An 18,025-nucleotide genomic window follows, 5' to 3' on the forward strand; every position below is an offset into this window, starting at 1 on the left:
AGAAGATAGTAGGAAAGACTTGAGCCAAAAGGATTTATTATGCCTATAATACAAGCAGCATAAGAAATTGTTTCCATTACTTATTCTCCTCTATGGCATTCAGCTATAAATGATCAGCCCCTCTTGCAATCTCCTCTTGGAATGACCCAACCATCGCTGAATTCAGCAAATGTTTAACAGTAACCAGTAATGTGGTTGGGACATAAATACTCCTTGTATCCAAAGGGTACATTTAAATGGCTATGGGCACCCTATGCTCAGCCTCCAGCTCACGTAACTGCTTTATACACAGCTTGCCTGGGCACTGCTCAGGGCTTACTCACTCGCCAGGTGAGCTGTGGGTCCTTGTGTGCCTCAGAGGCTGTGCTCTGGCTGAGCCTGCACCTCTCCCGCATACAGGGTACTGCACGTACCGTGTAGTCTCTGCTCTGGCTTGAATTTCTAGGCTGTGAAACAAGCCCAAAGTGACTGAAATCTGGTGTTAATCTACTGAGAACAGTCTATTACTGGCTCTTTCCAGCAGATAAAAAACTCTTTGCTGATAAAAACAACCCTCAGTTTCGGAGTCTAACGGTAAAAAAAAACAAACCTAACTGGACAGAATTTGCTTGTTTGTAGAACTTTTCCTTTTCAAAAAACAATTTTGCCTTTTCTGTCTCCCAGATGGTATTTTAAAACTCTGAGCAGAAAAGATGCTGAACGGCTGCTGTTGTCTTCTGGTAACAAAGTCGGCTCTTTCCTTGTCCGAGAGAGTGAAACCAGCAAAGGTGAGATATAGCGAGCAAGGATAACTCCTTGTTATTGCCATGGCTTCGAAAACCTTTCAGAGCTGGGCTGCAAAGTTCAGCCATGTCAGTGTTTCTTGGATTTGGCTGGGCAAAATAGCACTTTCTAGGCTCAGCAGGGCTGTAGAAGTGAGCTGGGGATTTGGAGGGCAAAGATTTACTCATGATGCTACTTGTATGTGTATTTCAGGCTGGGGTAAGGGTGCTTTTTGTCACCATAGTTTGTGGCAGACATGCAGGAATACAGATAATCAGAAAAGACTTTCCAAAACAATGTGTAGGGGGTTTCTTGTCCTTTTCTCCCGGAGGAAACGTTACTTTTTCAGCAAATTAAGATTCTTTTACGCACTCTTGAAGAAGCATTTCTCTTGGTTGCAGCAGAAACTTGCAGAATTTTGGAAAAAGCCTTCTGGTGAAACATCTTCCCAGAGGAAACCTGTTTTTCCTGATAGTCTGTAGCAGGGGGGGTTGATCCAGACCAGGACTTTTGGAAGGGGACTGACTGGAGCAGGAAAGGTGGACTTCATCCACCTTCCTTCCCTATGAATGTGGCTGGCTTTTGAAGACATGATCCAAAGGGCAGAGCATTGTGGTCACTTCTCTTGGGCAGCGGATATTGAATTGAGTGTAACTGAAACTTCTCTGTTCTGTGTTGTTAATTTGTAGAGAGTCTGGAAGCTAGTTTAGGTTGTCGCATGGGATTTTCATATTGTTTCTTTCCTACTTTTCTCTCCTTGCATCTTCTGGGCCAGCAGGTATGTTTATAGCATGGAGGAAATGATGCTCATGGTGGTCCTATGGTTCTGCTCTGAACCAGCTCCTTGAAGCAGTTCAGGAAAGTACTTCAGCCTTGCTGTGCTCTGGTTTCTTTCCTGTGAAATGGAGTCTTTCCTTGCCACAAGGGAAAAGTGGTTTGTGCCTTCCTGATAGATCAGTAGAGACTTGGAGCATCCACCTGAAGTACTATGGGACCTTCTTTTCCTTGACTTGCTTCCCAAATGCTTCTACAAGGTCCTGGCCAAATTGTAAGAGTGGGAACAGATAGATGGATCCTCCATTTTACAACTAGTTCTTGCCTACAGTCACATCTCCTTCTTTCTTTCTTGTCTCTGTTTTCCCCCATTCACATGGGAGGTCTCCAAGGCAGTGTCTGCCCCTTCCTCTGTGGCTACACCTTTACCAGTAAATTAAATAGTGCCAGAGCCTGGGTGCAACAGCTGCGTCATCCACACAGTCTCTGTCCTCGTGTCAACCAGGCACCATTCCCAATAGCCAATTTGAGCGCAGTCATCCTGTTTCAGAGGCCGCACATCGTGGTGTGGATGTGATGCCAGGGCTAGAAAGCAGGCTCTGGCATGGTGTAGTTTACTCATAGATGTATTCTGAGCCTTGGCTGGGTTGCAGACCTGGCCATTCCAGCCACCTCCAACAGCAGGATTTGACAGAGTCAAACTAGAGAGCTGGTCTTGAACTGGTGTGGTATCTAGTGTGCTAAGTGGGGCAACAAGATGCTCATCTTCCTGTAGCCCTCTCCCTCCAGCCACCAGGCAGGGGTGCTGTGTTAGCACTATAACAGCCTACTTTGACTTTCCCTCCTGCCCCATGCCTGGGCTCACCTCTACATGTCCCTGCTGAGTTGATGCCAAGTAAGAAGGCTGCTTTCAATGTGGATTTGCAGTTTTCAGAATTTTTAGGGAATGTTCAGGTGAGGAAACATTGAAAAAACTTATTTCTAAGCCTTTCCCTTTACAAGGAACTCATTCTGCTCATATATTGTTTTCCCCACTGCCTTTGGGGTGTCTTTGAAATGATCAGGCTTGGACTAGTCCCCACATGCTTCTCTTCTGTTTATCCCCTTCCCACTCGCTGGGGTATTTGGGTAGCTGGCATGACTGTGCATTGCACCTAGGAAGGGTAGGGAGCAACACATGTGCCGTGCACAAGACCAGCAGACACTTGTGCATTGTATCTGAGGGGCTAAGAAGAAGTGAGGCCCTCTGGCCTAGTCTTTGTGGCATCTCTAGATGCCACACATGGATGGGATCAGACCTTTCCCCATATTTGCTCAGGACTATTGTCCCCTGCTTCTGCTAGCCATGAACTACAAACACAGGAAAAAAAGCATTCCCTGCAGTTCCCTGGAGCATGCTTGGGTCTAGGTTGCACAAGGCTTGGACAGAGGTGGTGGAGTCCTGAGATTCAAGAGAAATAACCAGGCTAGACCCAGTCTTTAATGCCCTGTCTCTGCTGGCTAGAAGCAGACTTAGCTGGAGGTGTGTGATATTCTGCATTAGCAGATGTGGCATGTTCCACTCCGTGAAAGTCCCATGTTAGTCCCAAGTGGTCAGAGATCATCTTCTGCTCTGAAATGAGAGCCTCACCTGTGCCTTTTCTGATATTCAGTATTTTGTCTCAAAATACAGCTTTATTCCTTCAAACATCTCATCCTCTGAATCATCCTGTGTGTTCAGCTTCTACCTGAATACCCTGTACCTTAGATGGTTTGAATGGACATGGTGACACCGTTTGATCTGTCCTAACCACAGCTTCCTCCCCTCCAAAGAGAAGGAGAAAAAAGAAAGCCCCGCGTCTCCAAACATGCTGTGAAGCTGAGTTCGCTAATGTAAAGTACCTTGTGACCCACCATGACACGTCCAGAGCAATGCCATGGAATTAATGCTGCCCTTCAAACCCCACAGGTTCTTCCTATTTTCTTCCTCCTTGACACATATTTTCATTTGCTTTGGACATCATCAGTGACATTTGACCTTCAGGGCCAAGCACTGATGCAAGCTAAGGGTGTAGTGCCCTTAGCTGCCTGCACTGCAGGGTTGTTGTCTCCTATTGGGTTGTCTCAGCCACAGCAGGATGCATTCTGCACCCTGCCTAAGAGTAGCACCTATTCACAGCCCATCCCAAGCAGTGTCTCGTTTTGCTCATGATTAAAGATACTGAAGACCTGCAAACCTGGGGCCCTCACTTTCAGCCAACATTTTGCAGAGGCCATGAAAGGCACATTCAACATCCCAGGAAGATGGGTCCTCGTGTGGGAAGCAGACCAGCAGTGAAGTCATTGGCAGAGAGCTAGCCTTGCCGAAGCTGCTGGAAATAAACAAATCTTCCCCTGAAGCAGTAATCATTCTGAAACCTGCGAGAATGCCGTTGCACAGCTGTGCCGAGTCACAATCTCTCGGCTTGCAGCAAGACCGCTGTGTCTGTGCTCCTGGCAGGAGGGACCTCACAGAGCTCAGCTGCCATATCCAGCTGAGCTCCTGGGTTTCCCATCAGGAAGGAGCTGAGAGCCCGATGAGACCTGTAGGAACAGGAGATGCCACGTGTGCAACGTGAAAATGGGACTCAGTCTGAGATGCAGGCATCAAAATGTAAATACCACACGTTGTTGCCTGGGCTCCTGCTGTAGCCAGTGGGGCTTGCTTTGGTTGCCAAGCCCTGAAAGTCTTGGAGTCATCTCCAGGTGCTCCAGTAGAAGGTGTGGTTTTTCACCGTATCTGACAAGCCCATGTAGATGTCCCAGAGCACCTCAAGTGGTACCAGACACCCCTGTTTAGATGACTGAATGATGTGAAGTTGAATCCCATCCTTCATATATTCTGGTGCTCTTTCCCATACAAAACTTGCGACCCTTTGAACAGAAAGGACCTGAGAGCCCTTGTGGAATGGTTTGGGGATCCCAGACTCAGAACAGGAGGGTGTGACACCCAGAGCTGCCCAGGGCAAGGCTGGGTTGTGCTCACACTGCTCTGAGCTGGTGTCGAGTGCAGGCGTGGGCCTCTGTATCAGCCCAGCTCTGTGCTGGGATGCGATGCAGGACTGTAGGATGGGTGATTGTCCCTTGTGGCTGAGGAGCAGGAACTCCTTTCGGCCATCCTGGCTGTCATCTGGGGAGATTAGGAGCCCTGCCATCTGTCCAGCTCCACTTAACATTTTTCATTTGCTGCTGTCACTGGGAGAAGAGAGATTTGAAGCTTTTCAGCCCTAGTGCTTTGCAGGTCCCCAGGGAAGAGTAATCGGTCATGGGGAATGACAGGGAAAACTCTACCACACTCACTCCAGCAAACTAAACTCTGTCTTGGGTGAAATACAGTCATTAGCTCTAATGACAGGATAAGTATTAATGCTGATAGTAGGCAGCTGATGGAGTGGCCTGGAGGGTGCCTGGAGCCCCTGTCACCTCTGCATGCTGCATGTCACTGGTCTGAAAGATGCAGGAGGGTCAGTGGGGTCTGGAGAGGAGGTCCTGCAGGACAGAAGGCATTTTGGGTGCAACCACGCTAACAAACAGATCAGGTCTCCTCTTCTCTGCTGACTCTTGGCCCCAAGCACGGACTTGCACACATGTCAGCTGTTAATTCCTGCGTTCCCTTCTACAATGCTGTCTGTCGTCAGTACGGCTGGGTTCACACCATGTTTGGCTCCTTCCTTTAGCAGGCCTTGCATTGTACGAGACCCACACATACCCTACACCATGTCCCAGGCATGCAAAGCAACCTCCTAGACTTGTGCTATATAAGCCCAACTCTGATGGGCTGCAGCCTGGCCTGTACATTATTTCAATCACTTTGATATTCAGATAACATCATCATCCTCAAAAACAATAATAGAAGTTGTTGTTATTATTATTCTTTGCAGCTTAGGGCCATATAAGTACCACAGAGGAGCCAGAGGAGTTCTGGGGCCAAGTGCTATGGAGTGTGAATGCGACTAATCCACTCTAGAAGGACTTGTGCTGAGTACTGCGAGCACAAGTCATACCAACACCTCTCTACACCCACCAGGGACCAGAGTTCACTCCCTGGGAAAGACACCCTTAGCTGTGTAGTGACCTTTGGTCATTGAGACATAGGCTGCAAAAATGAGCCATTCCTTTGCCCTTCCCTGGAGATTGGTTTTGCCCTGTTAAAGACACTGCAGGGCTGCTTCTTCGAGGCTCAGCTGCAAGAGTGATAGAGCCATAAGGGCTTCTCAGGTCTGTCTTCTGCCTGACACTCATGGAGAAGGAGAGTTTCAGAAGAGCAACCTCTGTTGAGAAAGACCCCACCATGCTGAGCCTGTGTGCTTCCAGTCTTGAGGTTCCCTGGTTCTGCATTTAAACCAGCAGGTCGTCCATGAACATTATGCCACCGTATCTCGTAGTCTGATCTCTGCAGAAAGGGAGTCCCCGCAAAACGATTGCTAGCACTAGGAAAAATTTTAGACTCACCCAAATCCTGCTTGTAAGGATTTATAATCACTGCAACAGATCAAATATCCACAGAGGTGGTTTTCTTTTGTTGTTTTTCAAAAATGCAAATGGTTTCCAGTCGCAGTGTAGGGAACTGCTGGTGCTGCAATGGAGGAACACCAGCCAGTGAGTGTTATATCTGAGTAAACTTTGCCTTCACATGAAGGATTAGGGTTTCAGAGTCACCGTGGAAGGCCCCACTTCTGTTTATGATCCTACATGACAGATACATGCTTTTTAACATATATAGCCTCACCTTTTCAACCATTAAAAAAGACAGCCTACCAACCCAGGTGATGTATTAGACTTCTAACCGCCCAGCAGGCTTGTAACAACTTACTCCGGAAATATGATCCAGACAAAGAGGAAAAGAAAACATTGCCAAGCTGCAATGAAATTTACACTGACATAGGCTGGAAGTTGCTGCTCTGTAGCAACATCTAGCGATGTTTTTGTGCTTGAAAAAAAACCCCAACAAACCATGGTTTAGATTATAAACCTGTTGTAAGGAGACAATAACAGGTTGGAATGGCAGATTGTTGAGTAGCTCCCTTGAGGTCAAAAGGCACCTGAATCTAGATGTGAATCTGGATGTGGTTTAGCCAAAGTCACAAGTTTATGGATGAGCAAGGCAGTTCTCCTGCACCCCTCTTCTGTACCTCCTTCTGTACCTCCCAGTTGAACAACTGACCTTGGCATGGGGACCTTGGATAATGCTGAGAAGGGGCATGTATCTCTTGACCATATCTCTCCCACTAACCAAAATTCTGTTTGTCCTAGTTGGGTGGTTCACCTTCTTGTCAGTCCTACATTTGTACGAACTGATGAGACTGCAGTCACTTGCTTCGTCCAGATGAGATGGTGGGCTTGACAGAGCTCAGACGGGCGTTGTGGAGCTGTGGCAAGACCATCATGGCCTAAGGCACGTCTGATTGCTGTGGCTGGAGATGTGCTATGAATTGCCACGTTGCTTCTTTGGGGCAGTTGGCCATGGCATAGACGGGTCGTACTCAACCAAGCCTCGAGAGGCCCAGTTAAGCTCTGATGAACCTTTATCCTCCTCACTTTCCTTGAAGAAAGGGAAGTTTGTAACTTTGCAGTCTGGTGGGACTTGCCCTGAGAAGGCATCTGCAAGGGCTAGGATGGGTGTCTGCAGCTGCAGGCAGGCAAGGAAAAAGGACACAGCTGGTCCCTGGGTCGGGTCATACTAGTCCTCACAGTTCTCTCTTCTGCTCATTCTTCAGGTGCCTATTCCTTGTCCGTGAGAGACGGTGACTCTGCTCACGGGGACATCATCAAACACTACAGGATCCGCTCCTTAGATGGCGGGGGGTATTACATCTCCCCCAGGATGACTTTCTCCAGCCTGCCAGAGCTAATCCATCATTACAGCCGTAAGTTGTTTGCCTCCCCTAATGGGTTTGTCTTCTAGAAGAAGGTGGGCATGTGGGCAGAAGGAGGACAGGCTTACTAGGTGCCACCATCACTCCATCCACTCTCATGGTCAAGGTGAGCTTCTCCAAGCAGAACTTGGGCACCCACATCCTGTCTTTCATCCTAGAGCGTTGCAAGGGTGAGGTCTGCCCACAGCCCTGTAACCAGGGAGTGTCTCCCATCGGGAAAGGAAAGAGATGAATGCTGAAGGGATATAGAGAAGAGATGTTTGGGAAGCAGGATTTGGACTTGCTGAGCAGGACAATCTGCTCCCCTGTGTCTCCTTTTGAGCTTTTTCTTTTCATTGAGTCCATTCTGGGTGCCCTGATCCCTGTAGCTGAAACATTTGTGTGGAGGTTTCCCATGGGTTGACTTTTTCCTGGCACGTGTAGATGGAGGAGGAGGTTAGCTCTGCCATCCCATCAAACTGTCCTGTGTTTCATCCTCATACAGAGAAAGGGGATGGCCTGTGCCAGCGACTGACAAGCCCCTGCATATCCCTGGTTCCCCAGAGACCTTGGGCACAGGACGAATGGGAGATCCCACGGGAGTCTCTGAAGCTTGTGAAGAAACTTGGCAGTGGGCAGTTTGGGGAAGTGTGGATGGGTAAGTATAATTTCCCCCATTCCTGGAAAAAAAGTATATAAACAGAGGAGATGGAAAGCCCTAAGACAGGACTAGTCTGGGTGGGGGGAGCATAAAATATAAACACATATTTATGGGCATACAAGCAGCAATAGATGCCATACTCCTGGGAAGAACCAAACAGGTTGTGTTTGCACAGATCAGTGGTTGAGCATGGGTTTCACAGGTTCGATGTGTGTGAGAGGTGTCAAAGTAACTACATACTCATCTTCTAAGGCGTGCTCTCATTCTTCCTGGGAACCCTGGGCATGGTTGTAGGATCCTAAGTTACACACAATATGGTACCTGGGTGACACTATCCCACTTTTTCTGCTTCCTTGTTCCACTTTATAACCCAGATCTGAATCCCTTACACCTTCCTGCCCACTGCTAGCCAGTGGGAGAGGAAATGGGGTGAACTCATCTTCCTTTGCTGTCCTTTTTGTGGTTGTCTGCTGCCTTGGCAATTGAGATTGCGGGCAGGATCAGACTGAGTCGACATCCTGACTGCAGCGTCCTGGCTTTCTTGGTGGTGTTTGGATTATTTGAGAACTCAGCTGGAGGGAGGCCCCAGGGGTTTCATCCAGAAAGAGTCTTGCAGGGCTGGGAGGATGGGCTCATTGCATTGATGTCCACCACCCAGAGCAGGCATGATACCTGATGAAGCCACATGGATTAACAGTTGTGCTGTGTCTCTCCCTTTTCCTCTCATAGCTGCTGGTTGCTCAGAGCCCACTGGGACTGAGATTTACCATTCGTTTCTCTCTGAGAAATTGAAAGTGTTTTTGCTGTGGTTTTCTGCTCCTTGATCCACAGGCTCTTCTGTTCCTTATTGCAGAGCCTGATAGAGCCTGTAGAGAGGCTGAAATTCCTCAGTGCATCATTATCTCTCTGCAGGCTACTACAAGAACAACATCAAAGTGGCTGTAAAGACCATGAAGGAGGGCAGCATGGATCCTGATGCCTTCTTGGCAGAAGCAAACTTGATGAAGAGGCTCCAGCATAACAAACTGGTCCGGCTATATGCAGTAGTCACGAAGCAGCCAATCTATATTGTGACAGAGTACATGGCCAATGGTAAAGAGCCTCATGGAGCTTTTGTGTTGGGTTTCTGCAAAATCAGGTCAACGAGGTAGCTCATACTCCCATTATAAGGGGGTTGGGGAGAAGGACATTGTACCAAATTTGTAAGCAGAAGGATGAAGTGATTCACAAGTTTGTTTCCAGTACTGGAATGGACTTTGTGGGTGATGAAATCCTGCCTCTTGTGGTCTCGTGTTTCATGAGATACTTCACAAGATGGTGATGTTCCATTTGAAGAGTATTTAAAGTTCTCATCTCCATTGTTCCTACTGGAAGTTTCTTTCAGTTTTTTACTCCTCTCAAAGTGAAATTGTCCTTTCTTTTGCCCCTCTTGTCTATGAGGCTTTGAGTGAAGTACTCCCAGCAGTTTGCAAAAGGTCTGTGCAAAATAGAGGGGGCAAATGGGCTGCATTTAGGAACTTTCCTAATAGAAGATGCTCCAGCGGACACCCACTGTGATTCTTCAAATTTTCTCTAGGTTGCAGGCAGATTTGTTGCATATATTCAGAGAAGCACCAGGGAAGGCAAATACGTAGGCTGATTCACAGCAGTCTCCCCTCTTTTGCAGGCTGCTTGCTGGATTACTTGAAGACAGAAGAAGGAAGCCAGCTGAACCTCCCAAAACTCATTGATATGTCTGCTCAGGTTAGTGAACAGCCTCTGGGAAACAGACTCAAGACCATGATTTGTTATTGCCTGAGTGAAATTCTTGCAAGTCTGAAGTCTGCCAGAGCGTTGATTTCATGGAGAAAAACAGCACCTCCTGGTGTGCTTTCTTAGGGGTTCTCTCTCAGCCCTGGTGTTGATGTGCATGTCAGCTCAGCAACGCTCTGCTGTCTTTAGGACAGCCTCTGGGGAACTTAATGCAGTGCTAGAGACCTGGGGCTTGGGTTTTGGTTTTGGGGTTTGTTTTGCTTTGTTTTGTTTTTCCATCTGGCTGAGCAAGAAATAATTTTGTCTCTCTTCTTACCAAAGCGGAGAAAAAGCTCAAAAGAGAGACTTTCAATGTAGATACACGCTGGCTTTCAGCAATTCTTCCCTTCTGATGATTAGGCATTAAGGACGTCTCGACCCTCAAATCTGGGAATATTGCTCCTTATGAGAACAAATATTTGTCCTCATACGGTTGTTTCCCTCCAAGCATCCCCAGTCTGTAAATATTACTAGTTGCAGCTGCACCGTAACATTTTCGTCCACAATTGCATCTAAACTCAAACATGTCAAAGTTAGGGAAACCACAACCACTTGTTGCAGCAACCTGGCAACAAGTTGTACATGAAGGATGAGATCGGCAAAATCGCTCCACTTTGGTCCTAGCCAGCTGTTGACAGAGTTCAGCTCACCCAGAGAAGAGCTAGGCTAATTTTGGAAATATTGGAAAAAAGCCACCAAACATCAGTGTGATGGCTGAATACAGCTATTTTGATGCGCAGATCTGGGATTTGTCCATAAGATCACTCGGCCTCCCTGGGTCAAAGTGAGCCTGAGCAAACAACATGTAAAGGCTGGCCACTTGGCTCCAGCCATCACACAGGGTTGTTTTATAATGTATTAAAAGCTGGAGAAACTTAATATTTGAGCAAATGTTATGCGATAGCGAAAGATTTTCCTTCTTGCTTTAACCAGGATGAAAATATTTAAATACTTTAAAGTAATGTCCCCATCCATCATTTTCATTTTCGTCCTCACCCTTCGTAGGGGAACATGTTTAAGTGCCTTCACTCTTCACTACTGATAAATCTTCCATATCTGCAGCTTTATCTTAGTTGTCTGTGAGAAGTTATGGGCCAACGGCAGCCTCCCTGTTTAGTATCTTTCTTTTAATTTCGTCCTTCTTTCCCTCCTTCTCTCTTTACCTCCCCACTTCCCTCCCTCCCTTTCTCATTCTTTCATTCCTTCTCTCTAAAGGTATAGCTTGTGGTTAGTTTTAAATTCCTGGTGATAATCAGAATCACCCAAATTCATCTGTATTACAGAGCCCTCAGGTTTGGTGGGAGCGTTACCCCAGAAATTGGCTTGATGCATTTCTATGCGAGAGGAAAGTGCCGTAGCCAGAGCAACCTGCCCTCAGCTATAGCCACAGCGATGACCCAGAGCAAAGCTGTTGGCCAACGCTATACTCAGCTTTGAGGCAGGGACAGCAGAAGCTACAAGTATTCGTGCATTTATTTAATGCAACGTTATAATTTGCACTGAGCATGCAGAATAATGAAGCATTTCTAGGCAGGTATGTGGAAGCATCTGGGGAGAGGTCAGTGACCTTCTCTGCCCCAGGCACGAGGGGGGTATAGGTCTGACATTGCAATGGCTGCTGGAGCCTCTGGGAGAAACCCGTCCCAGGACAACCTTGTGCACTCAAACATCTTCTCCAAGTTCAGGGTCAAAGTCTTGAATATGGTCATTTGGCATGGCCTGACCTGGCCAGAAGCCAGTCCACTACAATATCAAATAGTCCCCACAGTGGGCACCATCACTGGGGTTGAGCAATTACACGTGGATGTCACCTCTCCATGGGCACCTGGAAGCACTCCCCCACCCTGCACACCCTTCTCGCATCCTTCCATGCTCTTTGCAGCTTCCTGCACCGTGCACCACTTCCAGGACCCGGGCAGTCAAATGCAGACCAAACTCACACACCCCAGCAATGCAATACCCCACACAAGCCACCCGCAGCATGTGGGGTAAGGAGGAGTTTGCCCATCCCTCAAGACATGGGCATCAATCAGAAGGACAGCTTTCATCATTCCCCTCCCACCCTGGCACCACCTCCCCAGGGCAGGTATTCAAACACGCACTGGGTAGCTCTGGGGGGAGGAGGAGAAGGGCAGTCACTCAAGCTATTTTGCAATCTGTTCATCTATGGTGTCGGAATGATATCACGGCCCAACAGGCACCCAACCCGCTCAAGCACAATTTTAGATCCAATAGCATCCGTTGGAGTTAAAATTAGAAATCTGGGCTGATGCACTTGGTCCTGTGGTCAGTCTCGAGGGGAAATGCTTGAAAGCACGCTAGGCTGAAACAGCCCCATCGCCAGGTACTATCTCATTAACATCAGGTCAGGAAATTACATCAGTTCTTCCATTTTCCACTGCAGTAAACAGCACTTGCGCTGAAGGGGTGTTGACACAGGTTAGAAATGCAGCATTGGAAAGTACGTGTTAGTATCCTGTTTGAAACCACATGTAAGTCAAGATGCTGATGTGAATCTGTATGGAGTGGAAAATTGCTCTGCCCCTAACCACAAGCGCATAAAAGCTTTAATAGGCACTAACCATTATTAGCAGGGGTTGCGTGCATCCACTCATGCTCCTGATAAATGCCTAACCCAAATCTGAGACTTGACAGATAGAGCAACTTTGCAACCTCTTTTTTTCTGTATCTCCCACCACCCAGCAATAAAAGATTGCTGCCGTCATTTATGCGGGCTGGCCACACACCAGACATCTCCCCAGGGCTGCTCCCTCCTCCAAGGAGCTAAGCAGTGAAAGATGATCTTGGGAGCAAGAACCTCCCAAAGTGCCATTTGGAGGTGGTCGAAGAAGGCACCACGTGCCCAAGACAAGGGATTTGCCCAGGAACGTACTCTCTATCCCAGTCATGTTCCTATCGATATCTGGGTGTTCTGCTCTACTGCATCCTGTACGTATGAGAGGGGAACTGAATTGTGTCCTGGATCCTAGTCTGGATCCAGCACAGGGAAAGCAAACGCCAGTCTCAGTTTTACTGCAGAGGGATGTCCAGGGGTCTCCACCCCACAGCCCAAAGCAGACCAGTGAGGCAGAACAGAGGAGGCTGCTAAAGAACATCTAGTTGTCCTCTTAGATCTGGACTTTGCTACTGTGACCGAGGGACAGATGAGCATTTTGAGTTTTGGGTTTGGTTTTTTTTTTAATTGACATATTTGATCTGGAGTGTTTAAAATCCCAACCAGAGGGTAGGATCTTGCGGCAGAAACTGGGAATCCAGTGATGTGGCTTCAGGTTTGCTTCCACTTTCTGTCTCTCGCTACAGACACGACTCACAGCTGGAACTTCTGAGCAAAACAGAGAGTGATGCTTCTGTTCTGCTTGGCTTAGCTGCTTAAAGCTTCTGGAGGCTGGGTGCATGCTGGTAGAGCTGCACATATGCACATGTACGTGGGCAATATCTATTTATCTATGTATGTATCTGTCTACCTGTTTATCTGTCTGTCTGTTGATCTAGCTGTCTATCTGTCCATCTATGGAGCAACCCTACACGCACGCTGTGCTTTTGTAAAAGTGGGTAAGACGCAGGCTGGTTAGCCTGTAGTCGTGGGGAGGTTATTCATGAAGGTGGACTTTTCCTCCTCTCCTAGGTGGCAGAGGGAATGGCGTACATCGAGCGAATGAACTCCATCCACCGCGACTTGAGAGCTGCCAACATCCTCGTCTCAGAGACGCTCTGCTGCAAAATTGCTGATTTTGGCCTGGCCAGGATCATCGAGAATGAATACTTGGCACAAGAAGGTGGGTGTCGTTCCCAGCATTGCCTCACCAACACATTTCCCTTATCTCTAATCCTCCTGCTATGCAGACGTGACAAGATATGGGGTGTCCAAGGGCCGGGCTGGGACCAGGGATGGGGCACCACCGTCAACAGCGTGAGGCCAGAGCCCCTATTGCTGCCCTTGTCAGCACTCAGGCAGCAGGCAGAGCAAGCAAGAGAGCCAAAAATGGGGTCCCAGCAGAGGGAGCAGCGCTTGGGGACAAAAAAGTGTAATCGAGGTTTGCAGAGGGAAACAGGCAAAAAAGTCTTTTGGCACCATTTGGAGGAGCCCTGCTGAATCTCAGGTTGTGTTCCTGGAGAAATTTGACCTCTACTAATGAAAATTGCTGCCTGTGCCTACGTGTTCATACTGAGTCAGTCCAAAGGGAAGGAAATAGCAGTGTAACTCAGTCACCGCGCACCATGGGACTGCAGAGGGGAGCTGGAGCCACAAATCTGGACCTAATGGCAGTTTCCAGATGTCCCAGGCAAACCGAGCCCAGATCAGATCAAGTCCCTTCCATAACAGGGACAACTTACAAAACATGGGAGAGAGCTTGCAGCTTGGCAGGTGTTTCTCATGGGAACAGAGTACCTTAAGCGCCTAAAACCAACCAACCGAACAAAAAAGTCGTACAAAACCCAGTATTCCCCATATTAATGTGAAATCTCCTTATGACTCTGCCTGCAAAGCCAAGCCCCTTGCTGAGACTGAGTATCTGAACTGGTGGCGGGCAGGAGAGAATCCATGAGGTGACGGGTGGCTTGGTTGGTGCAGATGTCCATCTACAGCCATTTCACAAGAGGGTTGAGTCAAATTTCTCTGGGGGCAGCTTTTTCTCTGTACTGACCTCTGACTCTCAGATAGTGTCATTCAGATTGCAAAGAGACTTTATAGAGCATCAGGGAAACAAGCAGAAATGATTGAAATAAAACAATTAAGTCTGGCATAAGTGGCACTTACCAGAAGATGTCCATATTTTGGAAGTCTGTCCGCCCTAGAGTTGGGATGAAGCTAAAATTCCCCATTAAAAAAAAAATCTCTGGGAAGGAAGTTGAGTAGATTTTTCTTTTTCTTACAAGTTAGGAAACCTTTCTTTCAATCTGCTGCTCCCAAAACACTTTATGATACAAATTATGCCAATTTCAACATGTAAAACTATTTCAAAGTAGTGAAAGCTCACAAATGTAATTTGTGAAATGTCATGAAGAGGTACTGTGAAATTGTAATTTTTTGAGGCAGTTTTTATCTTTAAGAGAAGTTTTGGTGAAATCAGTATCGTTCTGTTAACATACCCAAAGGACTTACATTTCCAGTGGAAAACAGTTCCTATTGGCATTTTTCCAGCTAGCTTTAATCTGAAATAACAACTACCCCTCTATCTACTTTGAAAATTTTCACTTCATAGACCGCATTTCCGAGCCTCGTCAGTCTACTTGTCAGAAGTATGATATGCAAGAACAAAGGCACTTATTTCACCCACTGCTTTTGGGCTTTCAGTCCTGAAAGGATATATACAAATAAAAATGTGATTTCCTCTGCGGCCTTTAACACATTCAGTTCCTACATATCAAGGTGTTTTGGGGTTTTGGCGGGGTTTTTTTTGGCCTTAGCTAAACTAAAATTGCAATCTTATTGTCATTGCTGCCTGCAGCATGCAAAACTAAATCTTGGTGGGCAAAATAAAATGGGGCTTTTGTTGGTTTTAATATACATATGCAGCTTAAAAGCCCGAAGAGTTTATATTTGATGTATTGTTTATGCACTTTTGCTAAAAACAGCCCCCTTCCAGTGAGTGATTTCATACAGAATAATATTCTACTGTTAGTGTCCTCTAATAAACCTACTCTAGTGATTGGCTTTGCATAGCACAGACACATAGTTTGGGCTGCAGGAACACGCTGGTTTCCCACGGCGGGTTGCTACTTGAAGAGCGATGTGTCTCTCGCAAGAGCTGCTTGATGCCCGAGGGCTGTGGCAGGCGCTGCTCGACCCCGGCATCATGCCTTCGGCGTGCAAGGTGCCCGTCTGCGCTACCGTTCTTGGCTCCATTCCTGAGAGCCCATTGCTAGACACGCAGGAGGTGCAAAGGTGTTATAAGACTGCAGGTTCCTCTAAATTTATCAGTAAAATAGTTTACCTAGATTTTTTTTTAATAAGCATTTTATCACGTACCTAATAAATTAAGTTTTTTCATTATTTGGCCTCTGTGTATCAGTATCTATGGATGTTTATAAACATGTACATATGGAAATGCCTTTCAAGACAAAATAGCCTTGATTACACCAGAAAAAGAACGAAGAAAGGCAAAGAGATGCCAGGTAGAAATAACCTTTTAATGAAAGCAAGAGCCAGGCAGCAATTACGTTCCTCTGGCCTTATCTCCCATTATGGATTTACAAGTCCCATAGCAGCCCCCTGATGTGGTCAACAGCCCGCAGGACCCAGGGCTCGGTTTTTGGGGAACTGCTTGCCGGTGCCTGTGGGGGCAGAGGGAGATGCTGTACATCCATGCATTATTTCCCTTTGCTTCGTCTGGACAGGTGCCAAATTCCCCATCAAATGGACGGCGCCAGAGGCCATTAACTTTGGAGTTTTCACCATCAAATCTGACGTGTGGTCTTTCGGGATCCTCCTGACAGAAATCATAACCTACGGCAGGATCCCTTACCCAGGTACAGCACGCTGCGAGTGCAGGCTGAGTGTGCATCAGCTTCGAAGCATCTAGTGCTGCTTTACGCTTGCAGACACACGCCCAAGTGTGTGCACAGATGCTGGCACTGCCCTGTTTCTTCATGCTGGGTTTCCTCCCCTAGGCTCCCATGAGCCTCAGTTATACCTGTGCTAGACAAAACCTATAGTGGGGAGCTGGGGAGGAGATAGAGGGGTGGAGCGGAGGGTGCAACCTTGAAGAAGGGATGGTGCCCAGATGTGGCCCAGCATCGCAGTCCTTCACGCCTCTCCAGCTCTGCCTGGGTGTGAGCTACTGGAAGCACCGAGCTTCACACCCAGGGTGCTGAGTAACTCCCGTTGGGCTGCATTTCCCTCTAGGGATGACCAACCCCGAGGTGATTCGTAACCTGGAGCGTGGCTACCGCATGCCCTGCCCAGACATGTGCCCTGGTGAACTCTACAACATCATCCTGAAATGCTGGCGAAACAAACCCGAGGAGCGCCCGACCTTCGAGTACCTGCAGTCGGTCCTCGAGGACTTTTACACTGCCACAGAGAAGCAGTATGAGCCAGAGCCTCTGCAGTAAGCCACGGTCCCACCAGCGCCTAGGGACAGATCTGGGGGAAAGCCACCACCCCGTGCAGCCCGGCCATGGCTTGTTTCAGGCCTTTCCCTTTCTCCTGTGTGCCACCATGGTGCATTTGGAGACAGGGAACGAGAAGGGACATGAGGGAGGTGGGTGCTGCCAGCTCTGTGGTTATCATGGAGACTAGAGGTGGCTGAGAGCCGCCACAGCTACTTCCCCATCCACCTTGGAGGTCTGTACCCACTTCGCAGACATCGCCTCTGCCACGAAGGACAGCAGATTCCTTTGTGACCCACCTGGAGAAAGAAAAGCCCCTCAGCCCTGCAACTGCAGCCCCAAAAGAAGGACCATGGCTGGAGTGGCGGTATGGGGGGTGCACAGTCTCTCTCCCCCCCTTCTGATGCCACTGCCGGCAATACTACAACCCCCTTCATGCCATGGGCAGGGGTGGGAATGTGTCCTGCCTGCACCTCCTTGGGTCATGCCAGGCCCCCAAGCTCTGGAGCAAACTCTCCAGGTGGTGCCACCCCTCTGCCCAAGTTAATAATAAAGAACTGAATACAACCATTTCCCATTTCTTTATTCAGGTGTCAGGGTGAGAACAGGCCCCTGTGCCCACCCCCAGCCCATGGAGGAGAAGGGGAGAGGCTATGGGGCTCCCCGGGCAGCTCGGGGCGATGCTGGGGTGGTACCTGGGGAGGGAAGGGGGGGATGCCCGAGGTGCACCTCACCAACTGCAGGCACAGGCGGCCTTGGAGCTTGGAGGCAGGAGAGATATTCGTGGTGTGGCCACGAGATGTCCCTCCTTCCCCGCAATTCTGGGTGGATCCTGCCACCCGGCTGCTGGAGGGGAGAATAAAAAAAATATTAAAATATGCAAAAAATAAAATATACCCTCCCTGCTTTGCCGAGCCCTTCACTGCACAAGCTCCCGATGCAGCATCGGTGCGTCGTGCCAGACCCACAGCAGGTGCTGCGCCGCACTCGGCACCAGGCGGGTTCAAATGCCCTTTCCCTGCTCTCTGGTGCATCTCAGACCCACAGCCCCCGGGTTAATGCCCCTGTCACGCTGCAGGGTGGTCTCCGA

The 18,025-nt window shown here is 48.2% G+C and overlaps 1 protein-coding gene across 1 annotated transcript in view; it reads left to right on the forward strand.

Annotated features, from left to right (window-relative positions):
• Positions 1 to 17,490, forward strand: part of BLK (BLK proto-oncogene, Src family tyrosine kinase) — a 35,212-nt gene extending 17,722 nt beyond the window's left edge. The window contains exons 6-13 of the mRNA XM_075089817.1: positions 664 to 767; positions 7,272 to 7,421; positions 7,915 to 8,067; positions 8,983 to 9,162; positions 9,737 to 9,813; positions 13,508 to 13,658; positions 16,222 to 16,353; positions 16,730 to 17,490. Coding sequence (XP_074945918.1) covers positions 664 to 767; positions 7,272 to 7,421; positions 7,915 to 8,067; positions 8,983 to 9,162; positions 9,737 to 9,813; positions 13,508 to 13,658; positions 16,222 to 16,353; positions 16,730 to 16,938 — 1,156 coding nt within the window. The 3' untranslated portion in view covers positions 16,939 to 17,490. The remainder of the gene's footprint in view (positions 1 to 663; positions 768 to 7,271; positions 7,422 to 7,914; positions 8,068 to 8,982; positions 9,163 to 9,736; positions 9,814 to 13,507; positions 13,659 to 16,221; positions 16,354 to 16,729) is intronic.
• The last annotated feature ends 535 nt before the right edge of the window (positions 17,491 to 18,025 follow it).

This window comes from Phalacrocorax aristotelis, chromosome 3 (genome assembly GCF_949628215.1).
Source record: "Phalacrocorax aristotelis chromosome 3, bGulAri2.1, whole genome shotgun sequence".
Classification (NCBI taxonomy): Eukaryota; Metazoa; Chordata; class Aves; order Suliformes; family Phalacrocoracidae; genus Phalacrocorax; species Phalacrocorax aristotelis.